We start from the raw sequence: 18,483 nt of genomic DNA, 5'->3' as shown, positions 1-18,483 counted from the left end.
TCAACGTGGGCTATTCTACTCTATTTGACAAAAATTTTGTTACTGCTTACTATTAATTAATCTAACTAATAATCTGCTACCATTTCTAACTTACTACTGGATGATCAGTGCACCAAGTAAAAAAAGATTACCATCTGTGTCTCACCTGAAATTCTGTTCTGAAGAAGATACCGACCATCTGGTAATTTCATACATTAATTTAATGTGCCAAATTAATTATTTTTTACTATTAAGATATGCTGACTGTGGTTCAGTGTGAGGGACTAATTAATCTGATAAAGCTGAGACATATAGATGCTGGCTGATCGAAAAGACAAAGTGAAGTAAACTCAATAAACTCAGTAAACTCAATAAATGTGGAATCAATATTTGGCAAACAGTATGTTATTGTTGCTCTTTTTATCTAGTGTTTACAACCTAATTAATAACCTCATTGTAAACCATTTATAAATCATTTATAAGGGTCTTGTTATAAAGCGGTACCAATATGTCTTTAGTGTTATTTGGATGAACCAACTGCTTGAGTCGTGAATAAATTTGTGGATAAACTTTTACAGTTTTATTGGCTACAGACAGGCACAGAGAGGACAGCTAATGGGTCACATGAGTGGACAAACAATGAGGTCAATAGTGAGCAGTATGCATAATGAGAAAACTAGAAAGCAATCGCTGATCGTGATTATGACCGATCATATTCCTGCAGGCAGGGATTGATTTATCCAGCCTAGAAATAGAAATCTCCTCAGGCCAATGTAGTACAGTATATTTACTCCAAAGACGGGAGGGCGGCAGGAAAGTATTAGAAGCAATTATCCTCAGGGAGGCATATGCAACTCCTCTATGAAATAACCTCACTCCGCGTGCGTGCGTGTATTTGTATGTGTGTGTTTGTGTGCGCAGAATACTAATGGGCGCCATAGCCTGCACGGCCCTGATAATGAGGTTTGTCATGTCCACAAGGTCTGGTAATATCAGAGAGACAGCAGCACAGAGAGTTAACTGTGTGTGGTGCAGGAGCTCACTGCACTGTGTGTGTGTGTGTTTGAATGTATATTACTGTGTTATACACTCTTAAAAATAAAGGTGCTTATTAGAACCATGTAGGGTTCCTCAGCTTGTCTCCACAAGAGAGCCCTTTCCAGTTCCTGGTACAGCCCTTTGTGAAGGTTCTACCTGGAATCCTCTCAGGGGGTTCCACCTAGAACTCAACATAAAAGATTATACCTAGAAACATCTGTGAAAGGTTTCACCCAAAACTCCCTATGGAAGCTTCTACAGAGAACTCTTCTAGGGCCCTTTTCCACCAAATAAGCTCTGGTTCTTGAACTGGTTCCATCCAAAATCCTTGGAACCTTGGTGCTATCTAGTGAACCAGCCTGCATTTCCATCAGTTTTTGAATAGAACCATTATAATTAAGGATGTCATCAACAGAGGGTAGAATACAACACACTCACTATGGTTCCAAAGGAAAATGTGCTTTTTTTTGGTTCCAGTTGGGAACCAACTGTTCTTTTTTCGTGGAACTGCTCAGAATGGTTCAAAATGGAGTGTTTGAACTGGAAGTGGGCTGGCTACATGTTGGTGGATAAAAGCCACCTAGAACAATCTTTTGGGGTTCTGTCCAGAACGTTTCCACCTTCTAAGGGTGCTTCTGAGAGCCCAAGGAGGATCTAAGAATATCCCCCTTTTTATAAGGGTTTCATGTATAACCATCTTGTCTTCTGAGGGTTTTACAAAGAACTATATTCTGTTCTACAGATGAGGCAAAAACACAAGAACACAAATAAAATGAATTAATGGGATTTCAGACACATAAGTACCATTAGAAACTTGGGTGAACATTTGAGTATTTGAGGCTGAAGATCTTTTTACACCCATGCTTTCAACAACAAAAGAACTCTCTCTTTCAAAAAGGAATCTTTGGATGAAAGAGTTCTTAATGGAACCCCTGACAAAGCCTTAATTCATTTTTGAACTAATTTTGAACCTTTATTTCTAAGAGTGTTTGTATCCTGGATCAATACATTCACCACCTACAATATAATGGATGAAATGGGAATGCCTGTCCGTGTCGTTTTTACCAATAGCTGACTGAAAATAGATGGTGAAATAGAAGGTGTGTGTGTGTGGGTCTTTGTGTGAACACAGACCTGGGGAATTGATGCTATGTGTCGTGTCCATGACGACAGCCTCCTTCCCTCTCCGTCTCCTTCCTCTGTCAGTCTATTTCTCTCCCGCGCTCTCTTTGGTGACAGTTGACAGGTTTAACACAATAGAGCGTTTGACTCTGCCTGGCTGTCAGAGACTATCACAGCTTTCACTCTCCTCTCCTCTCCTCTCCTCTCCTCTCCTCTCCTCTCCTCTCCTCTCCTCTCCTCTCCTCTCCTCTCAAATTTAGTCCTCTTATAATTAAAAATTAATTAGCCATAGTCTCTCATTAATAGCATCTCCAGTCTTCCTGTGTTACTCACACAGTTATCTATGTTATATTTAATTGCCAAATATAAACAATTGGTTGCACATATTGACTTGTAAACAAATCGTCCCTGATGTTCATCTTGTCTGTGTGCTTTAACACGTTTTTATGCTTGTTCATCAATAATGTGCTAGTATCCACCCTCTGTGACTTTGCAGGGTTTTGTGTGTGCAGCACAGGCAGATTTGTCCTTTGGTATAGGTTAGATCATTTTGCGCCTTTTGATTAGCTGCTGAATCAGCGTACCGGCAGTTCCACGTGCTTTTTGTCATTGTCCTGTTGCCCTGTTGTCCACTGAGACAAACAAACGCATGGAATATGAGCATAGTAACAGTCTTTGTCCTTAACTAGACCGGTATGAGTCAGTCAAAGTGATCAGTGATGAAGTTAAATGGCAGTTATTTTCCAGCAGAGATGGGCAGTATTTCAGTCAGTTATGAACAGTTAGTAATCAGTCTCTGGCTAAATCCAAGTGAATCAGGTGATATCTGGGCTGGGTACCACAGGAATGGATAACCTGGAACTGAGGCAAAGAGTGTTTCTGACAGCGAGCACCGTGTTGTTTACAGACTAATGACTAAAAGTAGAGAAACATCAGAAGATGACGGACGGAGTCGGACTAGCTGCACTTCAGCACAGAGGTCTCAGTCTGCCACTATTTCCCAGTATTCACTCATCCAGGTTATTCTTTCCAGTTGGAAGTCCAGTCAACTTGCATTAGATTGAATACAATACAATATATAGACAATATATGTAATGTATGTATGTGTTTTATGTATTTTACACACTCATTCTGAATTATATGCCTGCGGTGTGTTTCGAAAAAGTCGGGACAGGGCAACAAAAGACTTGGAAAGTCACAGGATGCTCAAAAAACCCAGTTTGGAGCATTCTATAGGTAAACAGGTGATAGAGTCATGATCGAGTATGAAAGAGGCTCAGTCAAGGATGGGGCAAGGGTTACACTTTGCGAAAAACTGCATGGGCAAATAGTCCAACGGTTTAAAACAGCACTTCTCAATGCACACATGTGGGGCATTTAAGGATTACAGAGGATTCAGAGAACCACAAGTAATCTCTGCAAGCAAGAGGCAAGGCAGAAAACCAACACTAAAAGCCTGTGACCTTTGACGCCTGAAGCAACGCAGTGTTAAAAACTCACATGACTGTATGAAGGATATCACTACATGGACTTAGGAACACTGTGGAAATCAGTTTGTTACTGCATCACAAATGCAAATAAAGATTCCATACAAGACTCCATGCCATATATCATCAACATCCAGAAACACCACCAACTTCTCAGAGGTCCAAGCTTATATCTGAGGTGGACTGGTACAATATAAAACAGTGTGCTTTGGTCTGATGAAGCCATATTTTTTAATTGTTTTTGGATATCATGGACACTGTGTCCTCTGTGCTAAAGAGGAGAAAGACCTTCCAGATTGTTACCAGCATTGAAAAGCCAACATCTGTGCTGGTATGTGTTAGTGCCAATGGCATAATGGCTAACTGTCAAATCTGTGAAGGCACCATTATTGCTGAAAGGTACATACAGGTTCTGAGCAACATATACTGCCATCCAGACAAGGTCTTTTTCAGAGATGTCCCTTCTTATTAAAGCGAAACATTACCAAGACAGATTCTGCACAGGCTACAACAGCATGACTTCATGGTAAAAGTCTCCCATTGAAAATGTGTGTTGCTTTATGAGCTGCAAAATAAAATAAATGAGTACCTGAAGCTGTAAATCAAGCAAGAATGGGAAAGAATTTCAAAAATTAATGTCCTCAAAAAAGGTGATGTATATACAGTAGTAAACATGCCTCTGTCCCAACTTTTTTTGGATTGTGTTGCAGGCATCAAATTCACCATATTTACAAAACAACACTTAAGTTTATCAGTTTAAACATTAAAAATATTGTCTTTGTAGTATATCCAATTGAATTTAGGTGGAAAAGGATTTGCAAATCATTGCATTCCTTTTTTATTTACGTTTTACACAGTGTCTAAACTTTTTTGGAATTGGGGTTTATAAATACATTTGATGAGCAATTATTAGTAATTTGTATCACAATACTTTTTGGATGTATTTGTGCCCATTTCTGGTTTCTGAGAAGATTGAACCTCTTCACTTATTACCTCATCTCGCTCCCGGCTGCATGCCAAGCTATATACATGGTATGTATGCTCTCTTAAAGGGTTGACACAGGACTTACTGGTGATGAGATGGTGTTACAGACTTGGCACCAACTCAAAACTGCTCCATGCTTTTATCATTTTAGTAGAACACTTGAAAGTCACATGAAAAAAAGTCCATCTATCGGCACATTTAAGCAGCTGTGTGTGTGAAACAAAAAGGCAGAGCGTGTGTGTGTTTGAAATACTCTGAAATATAAAAATACAGTATGTAAATACTTTAATCTACACTGACCTCTAGTGGAGGCTGATTGAAGTTGCACTTGTTTTACTGAACGTTCAGTGACAGGTGACTTTCTCTGTTCATTTTTATTTTTCGTGACTCCTCTCTGCAGCATGAATTTTCCTCATGCACCTTCACCTTCTATATTTTTTTTCTGCAGCCTCACTTCTGTATTATTTTGTAATTCTCTTTTCTCTCTTACACTCTGCTGGTCTGTCTTTCTTCCTTCAGAACCTTCTTTCCCATTCTCTTTCTTCTCTCCCTGTAGGTTTCTAGCCATCCAGCACCTGCTCGCTGGCACTGTGAAATTCAAAGTTCACTCATTCTGTATTCGATTCGGGCTATAAATAATACATTGTTTATTTCGAACCCTGCATACAAGACTGTTTTTGTGCTTTATTGTGTGTGTGCCTGCAGAATCAAAAATTGGAAATTTCCTACATTCGTATCCCTGCATCTGTAAACAGCTGTATTCCTGTTCACTGTAGCTGCACATGTTGTTTGTGTGCTGTGCTGCTGGCCCACCCATATGGCTGTTCCACGTTTATTGTGTCTTGTCGTGGGGCATAACAGCAATTTATGTGCTAAAGGTCATTTATGAGACATACTGTCAGAGCACAGACTATACAGAAGTGAATGACTTAAAGGGCCTCATTCAGACAAGCTGAATAGTTAAGTGATAGTAGGCGTCTTTTTTGTAAACCTTTACAATAGCAGCTAGATCATGAGGGAAAAAACAACAGATGCCTTATCAAAACAGGTGGTGCATGATGACATGTGTTCGTTCATGTGTATAGGTGTATATCAGTGACGGAAGAAGTACTCGTCTTTTACTGAAGTAAAACATAGTAACAGTACAAAAAGTGGAAGTACTCATTATGCAGAATAGCCCATTTCAGAATAAGGTATAGTAACATTTTATAATAAACATTATTAATAAATTGTAAGCTGACAGTTAAGATCATAGTTATTTTACTGTTAACAAACAAGGAAATTAAGATAATGTTAACTACTTCATGCTTAGTAATGCTATAATTGACATTGTTTGAGAAATTGTTATATGTGCGACAATAAAATAGTTTACAAATGTAATCATAATGTAATTGTTGTCATCTCCTATCAGCTATGATAAAAAATATAATTTTTACTTTATATTACATCAGCTAATTATAGAATAGCATAAATGACCACATAACTAATTCTTAGTAAGTATTGTTTATTATAATTGTATTGTTTGTTACGAGTTTAATTTCAATAAGCTATAAATTTAGTTTGTAAAGTGTATACTTTTTTAAATGGCTTTTTATTGAATCTGTAGTTTTACTGTCTTTGTGTTTAGAATGTGTTTAGTGTTTATCATCGTCTTTTTTTGTTTTAGATGTAAAATTCATATCTTTATTCTATTAAATACATCATTTATTTGTTGATTATATTTTCTATTATAGGTATATATTTATCATATTATATTATTAAGTGTTTTAAGTGTTATATCTGCAAAATAAGTAGTAACTAGTAAAAGTATCGAGTAAATAAGTACTTCCAAATTGTAAGTTCATGTACAGGTATAAACTATTTATGTGTGTGTGTGATTACGCCCACAGAAGGAGGGGAAACACGGCCGTGCCACTGATTATCTCTGAGTGTAGCATTTTCATGACACACACATGCTGAGTGGTGATCGTACCTCCTCGCCTATGTCAGGGATGTTGATTTTGGAGTCTGTGGCGATCCTGAGCGGCTCTGGGGACGGTGCCGGAGGTTTTTATGCACTCGTCCTCATGTCAATATTACCACTGTCTTACTGGCTGTTTAGGAGGAAAGGTGAGTGGTAAGCTGCTTTTTTGACTTGTCAGTGGACCAAAATGTTAGTGTAGTTTAATGCCTGTGACATACTTAGTGCCAAATCACATTAATACAGCTGATTTATCAGAGAAGAAAAGTACGAGCGTATATTTAAGTGGAAAATAAGTTACAGGAGACAAATCAAAGTATTTGTGCATTCACAGGATGTATTGGGGTGAAGTTGGATATCCTTTTGCAATCAGGATACAAGAGTACAAAAAATAAGTATAGCTAACTATAATCATCCCAGATTACATTAAGAAATTAGATTAGTTATTAGATTATAGTTACATTGTCAGAGATTACAATTTTAAAATTGAAAAACAGCGGCAGCAAAACTTTACAGAGGAGCCTGAAGTCATCCAGAAGTATTCAGATTAAATTACACTGTTTTGAAATCCAATGGATTATGGTACTAGTTACAAAAAAAATGGCAGGTAATTGGTATTCAGTAGTGCATAATGTGACTACATTTCAAAGTAGTCTGTGTGCAGACTACAGACAAAAATAATGACATGTCAGTGCCAATTAAAATATTAAAATGTAAATGAATGCAGAATTAATGTTTCCCTTAATTCAAATCAGTTAAAGCAGCAAGACGTAAATCGCACATCCATAAATTTGTACTGCAGTCCAAATGGTGAGTTGGAGCCAAAAACAGTAAATTGAATAGGTTGAAATCCCGTTTAATATACAATCCATTTCTGTTTCTTATCTATTTATGTTCTCTATTTTTATTCCATTGCTCAGTTTAAGCATTATAAACATATACTTCTACTAGATTATTAATAATTCCTTATGACTAATAAACAGACACTCATTCTGGAAACATTTGGCATCAATTTGAAATCTTATTAAAGTGTAACAGGCAAACTAAAACAATTATTTTAACCCAAATTAGAAATTTCAAATGTAGACTCTGTGGCTGCAGCATTGTTGTCAGAGAAGTGAGTATGTCAATTCAGTGTGTTTCCTCAATCTCTGATGACCATATCATGGTCATTTTATGATTAATTACAGCAAATATATTGCAGATTACTCCTTTAAACCATTATACAGTGGCTATTTGTTGCTGCTGCGTCTGATCTTTGCCCTTTGTGCCCACTAGATGTCCCAGTCTAGCTGACCCAGGATTTAAAAACCCTCAGTTTTCCAGTCAAACCGTCTCCTCTGTGATGATTTATCATATCTGTATTGATCGTCTGTGTGGTTTAGCTTACAATGTAACCTGTAATGTTTACGGAGGATGACATGTTTGGCCGGACCTCTACCTTGTTATTGATTTCAGATGTATTCTGCATGTTCATTCGAGCCCTCGCATGATGCATCAGATTAAATTACTAGGTGTGACAGCTGCAGAGTGAGCGTGATCTCAGTGATCGTAACAATTTTCTTGAGTTCCTTTCTCATGTGTACCTGTGATTTTATGTGTGTTTGTATTTGGAAGTTGTTCCCTCTTAGTCAAGCTTTATTGAAGCAGAGATCAATAGACATGTTCTCCAATTAGCACGTTCTGTGGATTAGAGAATGTAACATGCATGGATCGATATTGCAACACACAGCCACAGCAGTTTGACTATCATGTAGTTTTGACCTTCATCACTGTGGAAAATGAATTTTTATGCACTACAAGATAAAAACGCTGCAGGCAGCTTGCAATCTGTCATAAATCCTTTCTCCGCTGCTTCAAGTCACAATCTGTCTGCCTGAGACGATCTGATAAAGCTCAAATGTCAGATCGCTGATTCACAACATTCTCCTGAGGCTTTAAGTTTGACATATACAATCTGTACATGAGATATGAGTCAATAAAGACATTCACCTCAGTTTATCATAAACCCATGAACCCCTCAGCACAAATGTAAATAACACTCTCCACAGTTTAGCACCTATCAATGGACTCCTTCCCTTCAGCGTTCACGTCTCACAGCATCTCTTACAGTATATTTAGCAGCAGAAGGAATTTGGAAAAATCGATAGGAGCCTGAGGGGAAGGAGAGAGGAAGTTAGGTAATTTGTGCGTTGTATTTGAAGCTGAGTGACTCTGAGGGTCTTATATTATAGGTCATATCAGACACGCACAGAAAAACAGAGCACAACTGTGTGTGTAGAAAATTTGTTGCTTTTGAAGGACTTCATTAGTCTGAGATGTCTCAGCAGGGACACAGGCATCAGAGTCAAGAGAACAACCTCAGGCACTGTATATTTAAGGAAACAGAGTGAAAATGATTTGGCTGGCGAGAGGAAATCAACTTTATATTTTGCTTTTTTGAAAAAGTAAGGTCTTCTTCATTGAACTAATATTTCCTTTGCAGCCTCCCCTTGACTTTAAAAAATCCCTGCAACACCCTCCACCTAATATTTCAAGCAACTTGCTTCATCCATAGATCATATGTAACATTTGATATACCGTCTATTACTGTCTATCCAGCTCACTATTTGGAGTGCAGTACTCATTTTAGGACCAACAATTGCAACATATTGCTCCTTTAAACACAGTGGTTTGATCTATCTGACATTTCTGCTGTGCTTATTTTAGCACAGCAAAAATGTTCATTGCACTGTGTTGCTTTGCTTCTCTCATAACACCCTGGCACCTAAATAAAAGTCACGTTTATCTCTTTTTTGTAATAAGCCTAATACATGTCCGAAGGAAAAGCTGAAATAAAAAATATAAATCTGAGGTGAGAAAAAAAGACCCTCCAACTACCCTCCCTTAAGCCAAAAGAAAAACACAATAATTAACTGTTCTTTTTTCTTTTCATTTAAATTATTTTTCTTCGAAGAAAACTGTCACAGATTATGCAAAACAAAACAAAAAATTTCCAGTTAAGATGCACATGAAATTATTTGAGTTTTCAAATATCATCCAAATAAATTAGAAGCAAAAAGAGGACAAAAATGTGCAATTTGTATGTCAGTGCAGCAACTTTCTCCACACTCTCCGACGATTGAAATGCACGATTGTCTGGAGGACATTTCTTTGCAGTAATCTGGAACAGTAGAGAGAAAAACTTTGAAGTGCTATCTGTCTGCTCATTAGTTGTACCTACACAGAAGATTTGCCGGAAAGCTAATGGCTCTCAATATTTGGTGAAGAGCTCTGAGTCAGACGTAAGCAGGCCTGTTGCTCCGTGTTCTTGAACTTAATTGAACTTTCAGATTCAACAATTGTGTTTTAAAATTAAAGAGTCTGTCTTGCCCATCTCGACCATGCTTCTTGTTTGTGTACATTTGATGAAGAACAGAGGAGAAGGTACGGGAGCAGAATAGCGAGGGAGTGGAGGACACATCTGCAGGTCCAATTTTCTATCTTGACAGCCAGAATGAGGTGAAAAATCCTCCAGGAGGGGAGAGATGCTGGAGGGTAATAAAGAATAGATGCCTCTTCCCTGTGTGCTTTGCAGATCACTATACAGAGGGATCTGACCTCAGTGGCTCCGGCTCTTCACTTTGTCCTTCCTTTGTTCCTTCATGTTCTGGTTCTGTCTGTCTTCTCTTACTTCTCATTACTCTCCCCTGCCGCCGTGTCTCAGGCAACAACCTGCCTCGCTTCTTCTTCTCTCCTTCCTCCTCTCGGTTTCTCCCCTCAAATGACAACTCTTCAATAAATAAGTGGGCAGAGAAATCATTTTTAACCAACAGGTCAGGCTCAGATTTCACTTTCTCCCTTTCCCTCTCTCCCTGTCTCTTTTGTGAGTGTGTGGTTCAATATTTCTCTGTTTACTTTCACCATGTCTGCAATCGGAGCTCCGCTTCAATACAGCCAGTATACACTCTGAGAAATAAGGGTTCTAAAAGAGTTCCATTTGTAAGGGTTCCATCAAGATCCTTTTTAAACACAAGAACCCTTTTTGGAAGAAAGGAATTGTTGAAATCCTTGAAGAACTCTCTAATCAAGGGTTCACCAAGGTTTCTTCTTCTTTTAAAAACTTAACCTGTAGAACCCCCAGGGTGAGCTCTAGATAAAACCTTGGGATGTAAAAACGTTCTCTGTAGAACGCCCTGAGTGGGTTCCAGATAAAAGCCTTTCGAATATAAAAAGCTTCTTGTTAGAACCCCCAGGAAACCCTTGAAATATATAAAAAATCTCAGTAGAACCCTCTGAGTGTGTTCCAGATAAAACCCTGGGAACACAAAGAGTTTTCAGTGAACCTCCCACAGTGGGTTCTAGATGAAACTCTTGGAATATAAAAAGGTTCTTGGCAAAACCCCAGGGTGGGATTCAGAAAACACCCTTAAAATATATATTTTTAAAAAAAAGGTTCTCAGTAGAACCCCCTGTGCTGGTTCTAGATTAAGTTTTTATCCCTTTGAATAAAGGGATTGTCAAGTGTTCTTTGTAAAGAGGATCGTTAAAATCCTTGAAGAACTCTTTCTTCAAGGGTTCTTTGTACAATTATATAAAAGGGTTCTTGGTAAAACCCCCTAGGTGAGTCCTTGTTGGCACCCTCAGAAGGTGGAAAGGTTCTGGATAGAACCCTCAGACAGGGTTCTGGGTGTAACCATTATGCCATAGAAGGGTTCTCAGTGGAACCTGGTTCTGGATAAAACACAGATGGTTCTAGGTGTAACCCTTTGTGTTGGGTTCTGGGAAGGCAGCTCTGAAAGGCCTCCAACTTGAGTCATTGTAAAAGGTTCTACCAAAAAAAAAGGTTCTCCTGTTGGGACAAGCCAAAGAACCCTTTATGGTTTTAGATGGCACCTTTTTTTCTAAGAGTGTAGATTACTGCCGGAGTGAGGAGAAACGGGTCTGCAGTGACGATGTGTTTGTTTGCGTTCGCACCATATATGAGCAGAGTGATGTCAGCTCATATTAGGTTTCCTGTCACCTTGTCTGACTCGTGTGTGTCTGTGTGTGTGTCTGTGTGTGTGTGTGTGTGTGAGTAGACATCAGGTTGACCCACATGATCTTCGGTGAGGCTGTTTATGTGACAGACGTCTCCGTAATGAGGCCTGCTGCTGTAGAGCCCAGTTGAAAATGCAGGAGCAGGAATGTCAACAAAGAGAAACAACAGCACCAGCGGGTGCAGACACAGCACAGTTGTCAAACCTCTGCTGTCTCCTCCTGTCCTCTCTCCAAAGAAAGTGGCAGAGGGGATACACAGTGGGAGAATACGACAAAAAGGGAACATCACACCTTTTTCCATTTCTGTTATTTTTATAGCATAAGGCGAAGTGATACCCTCACTGGGAGTAGTGCTGGGAGGGGCCGAATGTCGGACGGTGGCTAAGAGCAGCAGCCTGCACTGATTCTTGTTTATGCTTTAAGTATCTCGACCTCATCTGACTGAGACTGACAGACAATATTAAGGTTGTTTGACTCAGGAAATGACCAAATCGCTCAGTGCCTCCTCGGATATGAAGGTGAAAGTTTTTCTGCTAGGAGAAACACATGGGCCTGGGTATGAGCTGAAAGCCTCAGGCTCACTGACTCATAAGAGCTGACCAGCTATTGGTGAGGACATAAGGAGGATAAAAAGTAACTATTTAGAAAGTATACTTTTATTTCTGTAATGGATTACCTTTCTCTACTTCTTGTGTTTTGCATTCATTTAAAACTAGCAATTCTACTCTAAGTTCGGGAAGTTAGTTTGTCTTTTTTTCTTATTCCAGATTTTCATTTTATTTCAGCCTTCCCGTGTAAGATTTATTACTGGGGGGAGAATCGATCCTTAGATGCATCGCGATGTGCACACGGACGATTCACAAATGTCTAAAAATCAATTACCTTTGCAAGATGGATATGAAATATATTGTGAATACTTCCTGCACATCGCCCATCACTCTGCGACTTGGACAGCGATGGCTTTCCCGGAGATAATGGTGCAGCAGAGAGGCTGCTCTCCACTGCTGGAGACACACAGCATTAATAACAACACAACAGTGCATCCACCTCCCCATCATTTTGTTATTCTCATACAGGCAGAAGACTGTATGATGCTTTTAAATTAATGAATACATTAATTAATGCAGATAACTTTTGAAAATAGAAAGGCTGCAGTCCATTTATCTTAATTGCTGGTCATATATCATGTTGTATTTCACTGAAATACAGACACCAGTAAATGGTTTGACACAGAAAGCCAGAGCAAGAGACTGAAAATCTCCCTTTTTCTATTCATTTAAGCAGAAATCGATTCTGAATTGAACCAGAGAATCGTAATCAAATTGAATTGTGAGATTACCAAAGATTCTCACCCCTATTTATTATATAGAAATCAGAAAGATGACTTGACATGACTGTGACATGGCTCATGCAGGTGCATTTTGTCATATGTTGAGGAAAACAATGCAGTTACTGCATTTGTGCATCAAAATGAGAGTAGCGATAATAATGTTGTTTCTAGCAAGAAGTGTATTTTTTTTTCACTTGCCACTGAATCCCACCATTAAAACAGATTTCCAATCAAAGCTGATTTGTGATCAGGCAAGAATAACCGAGTACTTAGCCATTTTGCTGTTATTGCAACATGTTGTTATTCATTAGCAAATGACATGTGTCTCTGCTCGGCTGCACTGCAGCACAGAAACTGACCCATTGCAACTATTTGTAAAAAAAAAAAAAAAAGCAAGAATGATCAAATAATCATTCTGCTATTATTGCAAGGTGTTTTTTTGTTAGCTTTAAACTATTTTCCAGCCGTTGCTGTGTGCAAAAGCATTCAGTACTCAATATTTAGAATTTTCTAATGAGTCAGATGTCAGTCATTACTCAGGTCTTTAGACTCATCCATCAGTCGTTTTTTTGTGGGTCTTCATAATGCATGATGGCAGTTAGCTTTTGGTGAGTAACCAACAAATGAACACCACTTTTAACACTGCATTGTGGGATACTTTTTGTCCACTATGTGATGCAAGCATTCTCGCTAGACCATCTCGTTTTAGTTCATGGACCACATACAGCCCTATTTGTTCTGAACTTGGATAGACCAGTAAAACCGCAGCATGTTTACCTATAAATAACAACACCTCTAAACGAAAAAGAGTAAAGAAGTACAAGTAATGAACCACCCATTTGTTGGGGAACACCTCTGCAGCCTTCAGCATACATTGTCTTCACAAACTCACCCTCAGACTACAGCTTCGATACAGATGCTATTTCTTTAGCAGTAAGGTTGCTACCTTTCACAGACTGTTGTTGCCAACAATTCATCTATCTTCTCTGGTCTCAGGTGGCCTTGCAACTTCTTGTATTTTTCATCATGAGGAGTCTGATAATGGTGCCAAATATTATACTCCTTGAGCACTGAAAGTTGCTGCGAACACAAGCAAACTCGCTTCCCATTTACCTCTGTGAAGAAACTGGAACTGTTCCATTTTTCTTGGAACACTTGTCTTCACTTTTCTCATTTTTGACAAAGATATTTTCCATGAACAGTAGCCTACACTTGACAGTGTTGTGTCACAGAGTCCAATCAGAAATAGCAGTACATTTTATTGAAAAATTGCAATAAATGACTTCTCAGCAATTGTTACACTAAGCAAAGCTGGATTGGACCCTTTGGTGAACTGGCTCACGGTTTGATACCCCTGCACTAGACACACAAAACACTACAGAGGCAAACAATTTTTTCTCAACAAAAAGATGACTACCACTCTCCTCAACCTCAGTACATTTAGTAGGATCAGTTCATACTGAATTATAATGTCAGGATGCCACAATGGTGATCAAAGACAACTCACTGTTACACAAAATTGGCTTCACATGAGCTCTTTTTGTAATATGCTTTTAATATAACTGACTTCTGCCTTTACTGTATGTATGAAGTCACTTTTCGCAGCCTGTCAGGCACAAAAACACCAGCTTCAACAGCTACTGTTTGCATCTGAAATTATTGCATTTAGCTCCTATTTTTGTTCTCAGCTCTAATATTTGTCTCCCAAATATTGCATTTTCGGTACCGAAGCCAAAAATCCTTTGCCCATCGAGCTCTGATAGCAACTCATTTAAAAAGTTAATGAGACATTGCATCGACCGGCAGGCATAAACAGATGCGACGATCTCCATACAGTGAAAACACAGGTTTGAGATGGGACCTGAATTCAGATGAACATAAAAATATTTTCTTTCCATTAGTTAAATCTGGTTTTAATCGCTGTCCTCCAGTTACCAAGGAAACCACATTAGGCAAATCAATGGAGGTAATGTCACAGGAGAGGGAGGGCATACCTCGACTCTCTCACCCTCCCTGCCCAAACAATCTGTCTCACTGTGTGTGTGTGTGTGTGTGTGTGTGTGTGTGTATGTCTGGCCCACTCTCCCTCACTCTCGCTCATTTTCTATGCCATCTCCCACTCATCCTCTCCCCTTCTCTTTATCTGCCGCCTCTCCCTCCCTCACTCACTCCCTCTTTCCCCCTCACAACACTCGCCTCCTGACAACCACTGCCAAAGGACCAGCAGGCGCAGCACATCCCAAGTTCCCATCACTCGACGGAGGCCTGGGAGAAGAAAGAGAGAGGAGAGGAGAAGAAAAAAAAAGCTTAAACTTTAGCTCAGGTGTTGTGACAGCCTGGAGCTATGTGTTGCAGCCTGTAGCTCCAGCAGTATGGCCTCCACCAGAGGATAACTAATAACTAGGGTTGACCAATTTTTTAAATCCTCAGTCTCAAGTTAGATATTGGATCAAAGGGGATAAAAGTGAGGAAGTCGACTAAGCTTGGGCTAAAGTTGGATAAACTGCTCAGGTTGGGCGCAGTTGCAGAGGTCCCGTGTTGTTGGCCGGACTCGGCCCCGGCCCGACCCGACCTGGCTCGGTGGAGCAGTGCTGGGCGATGACAGACAGCCGTCTCCCAAGATGTTGAGTCTGGATGGCTTGGAGATGATTGCTGTGCTGGTGGTCATGGGTCTCTTCATCAAAGTGCTGGAGCAGTTTGGGATGTTCGAGCCCGTCGGAGGGGAAGGTAATGGATTTTCTCTGAGATTTGTTGCTTTAATAACAGGAAAAATACGGTACAGTAAAATCAGAGTTCACAGATTTTAAAGGTGGTGTACGACTGTGTGCGTGAGCTGGTACTTTCATCTGCAGTGCCCATTCCCTCTGGTCCTGAATGGGCTGCAGTCCTGTCTGAGGGTTTGGGTTACCGGTGCAACAGTGGGCCATGCAACACTCTCTCCCTCTCACACACACACACATAGAAAGTAACTTTAGCTGTGTGTGAGGCCTCCCCCTGCCCCAGGGGTGTGTGCTTTTACCCTTTAATCGATAACACTATGGACAGAGTGGGTCTGAGTGCAGTGTAGAGGCACTTGCCTCACTGAGGGAATGTCAGCCATACTCTCAGTACACACATTAGCCTACAGTCTTTGTATGGAGCTCGATCAAGACAGACAATATGGCTCATTTTCTTTGCTGCAGATCATTAGTTCAACATACTTTGTGGTGTGTCCAATATGAGTCGACAAACAATTCAGTTCAAAGGTGTTGCACTTAAAGGCATAGTTCAAGATTATTTGATGTAGGGTTGTATGAGGTCCTTATTGATAGTAAATGTTTCAGTTTGTTAAATTAATTTGATTATATGTGTATAATTAATCATGGCGTCCGTGAATTGACCTTATAATTGAATGTTTTTGATGTATTTTTGACTGCTAATGGTCAACTACAACAAATTTCATGAAGGGGATTGTTCTGTTGTTTTTGAAGTGGTGTTATATGAGGTAATTGTTGAAAGTCAGTTTAGCTGGTCAGTGTATGCTGGTCAATATGCCTTGATGCACAATATGTTTTTAATATTTTCACAACTTTATTTAACAATCTGACAGCCTTTTCTGACAGGAAGCCACTGTTATATGAGCCAAATATTGCTCTCTCCAAACCAGACAAATTCCAAAGTTATTAATTTTACCTCAGAGACAATGCAAGTTGCTGATGTACAAATGCCTCATTTGATTAGTTTGTTTGACTAATTGTGTAACTTCAGCGAATCCAACCTAAGCCTTTAAAACACTGAAGTCACAAAGTATCAAACAAATTACCCAACTGGGGCAGCAGTAAACCAGCGACTCCTGTGTTCTGTGAAGTAAAATTATTGATTTTGCCTGTGGAGTTTGGTTGGTTTATAGAGAGCAATGTTTGGCTTATATGATGGCCGTTTCTGTCAGAAAAGACAGTCTTAAAGCAGTGAAAATATTCTAAATATAGCGTACACCTAAAATATTGTTTTTTTTAGGTGGACCATTTTTAAGAGGCTAAATTACCTTTGGTTGCTGACTGTCCACAGTGGTACATTACTTAGCTTTCATAGCTAATACACTGACTATTGACAAGTACCTCATACAATGTCACTTCAAGTAATCGAGTATCCATTTAAATAATTTGTGATAAATCAGTAGTTGACCATATACTCAATTAGAACATTAATTCACAGAAGTCATGTTTAATTAACATTTACTTTACAACAGTTCAAAAAGCACCTGTCTATGACTGAAGAGTTGATTGAAAAGGTCGTTGTCCAGCTTCGGCTCACCCCCAGCACCTGTCAACACACACCAAGGCCTTGTTTGGCCTGTCTTATCTGGATGACCCGTGTTTTGTGCCCCCCTAAGTCCAATCTACTTTACCTTGTTCACACTCGCTTATCTCTTCTCTCTTACTGACAACAGGAGAGATGGGATTCTTATCTCCATTGTGTTTTTTTTTTCCTATCCTCATTTCCCAGAGTGTCCTGTCCTGTAAACTTTGGGCATCTGGTAACAGTGGCACGGTGACAGGGTCTTACGTTTTCTTCTGGAATAATCTGCCCTCGTATTCTTGTTTTGAGTCACTATGCACAGGGCAGACATGCAGTTTAGTCAGTTAAGGCTTAAAAACACTCCACAGTTTATGAATTTGCTCTGGTCGATTCCTCTGGATGCTCCACTAGAGACAGTCTCCAGCCCTGATGCACCTGCTGGACTGCACCCAGCAGTCAAGGTGTGCCAACAGCTCTGTCATCTCCCCTTGGAAAACCTATATTCTATGCTACAGCACTTTGCATACACATGCATGCCCACACAAACAAACACACACACACATACACACTGTAGGCTCAATTTATACTCTCATTATACTCTGAGCATCATTCTTCAGCATATTTTGGCCATTCTTTATGGAAAATGTCAGACATAATAAGTGTGTGTGTGTGTGTGTGTGTGTGTGTGTGTGTGTGTGTGTGTGTGTGTGTGTGTGTGTGTGCGTGTGTGTGTGCCAGCTCCCCTGTGAGTACTTAAGCTAATGAATTTTCTCTTTAATGGAGGAACTTAGTCCAGATGGCAGAACAACTGTATCACTCAGACTATCTGCAGCATCATGTGCTCACTGGAGGGCCTGGACACTCCATGTAAGGGAATATCATATACACTTGATATACAGATGCCAGCTTGAGTGTGTGTGCTATGTTCATGAGGACAGCGACATATATCCTGTCTAGGGGTGTGCCATATTTTACTGTTCACGATAATATCAGTACAATTCTAACCCTAACCCTAAAAGTGAAATACATGTTGCTACTAGCTCCACAGTGGAGGAGTTTGTTCCAGAAACGTTTGGTTACAAAAGATGAGATCCATGACCACCCACATTAATACTTAAGATGTACAAGAAAACTATAACAACAAACTTATTTCACCACCTCAAGCAGAGGCATTTGATTTAGTTTAAGGAGAGCTAAAATCCAGTGAGTTTTAGCCTTTTTCAAGGCAAAAAAGTTGACTTACATAGCACTAGGCTGCTCTAAGACTATGTTTACAGCTTTTGAT

General features: G+C 39.5%; 1 protein-coding gene across 4 annotated transcripts in view; it reads left to right on the top strand.

Annotated features, from left to right (window-relative positions):
• Nucleotides 1-18,483, top strand: part of LOC146315353 (A-type potassium channel modulatory protein KCNIP2) — a 156,352-nt gene that overhangs the window by 109,527 nt on the left and 28,342 nt on the right. The window contains exon 1 of one of the 4 annotated variants that reach the window (XM_084735863.1): nt 15,139-15,647. The exons of the other annotated variants lie outside the window; for them this stretch is intronic. Coding sequence (XP_084591989.1) covers nt 15,542-15,647 — 106 coding nt within the window. The 5' untranslated portion in view covers nt 15,139-15,541. Of the gene's footprint in view, nt 1-15,138; nt 15,648-18,483 lie in introns of those variants that run through there. 4 annotated transcript variants of the gene reach the window in all.

The sequence above is a fragment of the Lutjanus erythropterus genome, chromosome 14, assembly GCF_056507025.1.
Source record: "Lutjanus erythropterus isolate fLutEry1 chromosome 14, fLutEry1.hap2, whole genome shotgun sequence".
Classification (NCBI taxonomy): Eukaryota; Metazoa; Chordata; class Actinopteri; order Lutjaniformes; family Lutjanidae; genus Lutjanus; species Lutjanus erythropterus.
The sequence above is the reverse complement of the archived record's forward strand: the minus strand, read 5'-3'. Positions and strand labels throughout refer to the sequence as shown.